Source organism: Anneissia japonica, unplaced genomic scaffold (genome assembly GCF_011630105.1).
Source record: "Anneissia japonica isolate Jap-2015-1 unplaced genomic scaffold, ASM1163010v1 scaffold209326_len1218_cov125_single, whole genome shotgun sequence".
Taxonomy (NCBI): domain Eukaryota; kingdom Metazoa; phylum Echinodermata; class Crinoidea; order Comatulida; family Comatulidae; genus Anneissia; species Anneissia japonica.
The window spans coordinates 1-1,218 of NW_022728429.1; the positions used below are offsets into that span (position 1 = coordinate 1).

The 1,218-nt window shown below is 39.5% G+C and overlaps 1 protein-coding gene across 1 annotated transcript; it reads right to left on the reverse strand.

Annotated features, from left to right (window-relative positions):
- Positions 1-398: 398 nt before the first annotated feature.
- On the reverse strand, positions 399-1,064 carry LOC117114125. Its single transcript, XM_033257672.1, has one exon. It carries the CDS (start codon positions 1,062-1,064, stop codon positions 399-401), a length of 666 nt encoding a protein of 221 aa, XP_033113563.1.
- Positions 1,065-1,218: the final 154 nt, after the last annotated feature.

Sequence of the window (1,218 nt, forward strand, 5' to 3'; positions counted from 1 at the left end):
GTCTCTATTGTATCTTCACCAACTTTTAGTATGCCCTTATCTCCTCTAACAACAAGTGTTAATTGACCACGTCGCATGGTATTTACAATAAATAAGCTCTTATTTTTTTTCAGATTTGTGGTTTATCGGTAAAAGCAATCAAGCTCTTTTAACATGCTTTACCTGTTTAGAAGTTGGCTGTTTTTGGGGCACTTCTTAGCATGTAGATAGAGAGTTTCTGTGTTAAAGTAGCCCAGGCAATCTACACATGGAACATAGTTATTCACATTGCCTTTCCTTCATGCAATCTAAGATTGTGATTAAAGTTTCCTTTATTTTTGATGTCCGCCCACAAAGCCTTGCCTCTTATCGGATCTAGTTTTGACACTGCTATTGCTTCCGCTACTAACACCTCATCTTTATGTTTTCGTTGACATGATGTGGAATCTTCGTATTTCTCTAATTACAAAAAAGAGACAGTATCCATATTTGTCCCATTTGCGCTTACTACTAGGTCCCTTTAAAATGAATGGGGCAAGAAATCCAAGAGGGTCGTAGATTGATGCCACAGTAGATAATATTCCCCTTCGAGTTAATGGTTGATCCTTGAGTACAATGCGGAATTCAAATTGGTCAGACTCGACACACCACTGCACACCAACTCTCTTAACTGGAAGTGAATCACAGGATAGGTCTATATCCTTAATTCCGGTAGCTTGTTCGGATTTTGGAATTTGTTCCATTACTTCACGGCTATTTGATATGAACTTGTGTAGCCTTAGTGATCCATCTGCACATAGCTTTCTTACATTTTTTATTAATTTAATTGCCTCAGATATAGATGAGACATCATCAACGTAAAAATTGTGTTTCATAAAGTTGGCTGCTTCTGCTCCATGTCGATATGAGAAGAGGTCTGCTACATATTTGATGCCATAATTGGCGCAGCCCAGAGATGAAGCGGCTCCAAAGAGGTGAACCCTCATGCGGCATTCTATGGGATCAGTATCATTATCTCCATTTTCCCACCAAAGGAACCTTAGATAGTCCCTGTCTTCTTTGTTCACATGAAATTGGTGGAACATCTTTTGAACGTCACACATGACGGGACCCGATATGACCAATACACTGATTGGAGTATTGTGTAGATTTCGACAAGAACCATTGAGTGATGTTCCTTTATAGCAAGCAGAGCAGTCGAAGACGACTCTGATTTTACCCGGTTTTCTGGGATGATAC

Bases quoted from the DNA above. Each gene is read 5' to 3' on its own strand.
- LOC117114125 (XM_033257672.1), bottom strand. From the start codon at position 1,064: ATGTTCCACCAATTTCATGTGAACAAAGAAGACAGGGACTATCTAAGG.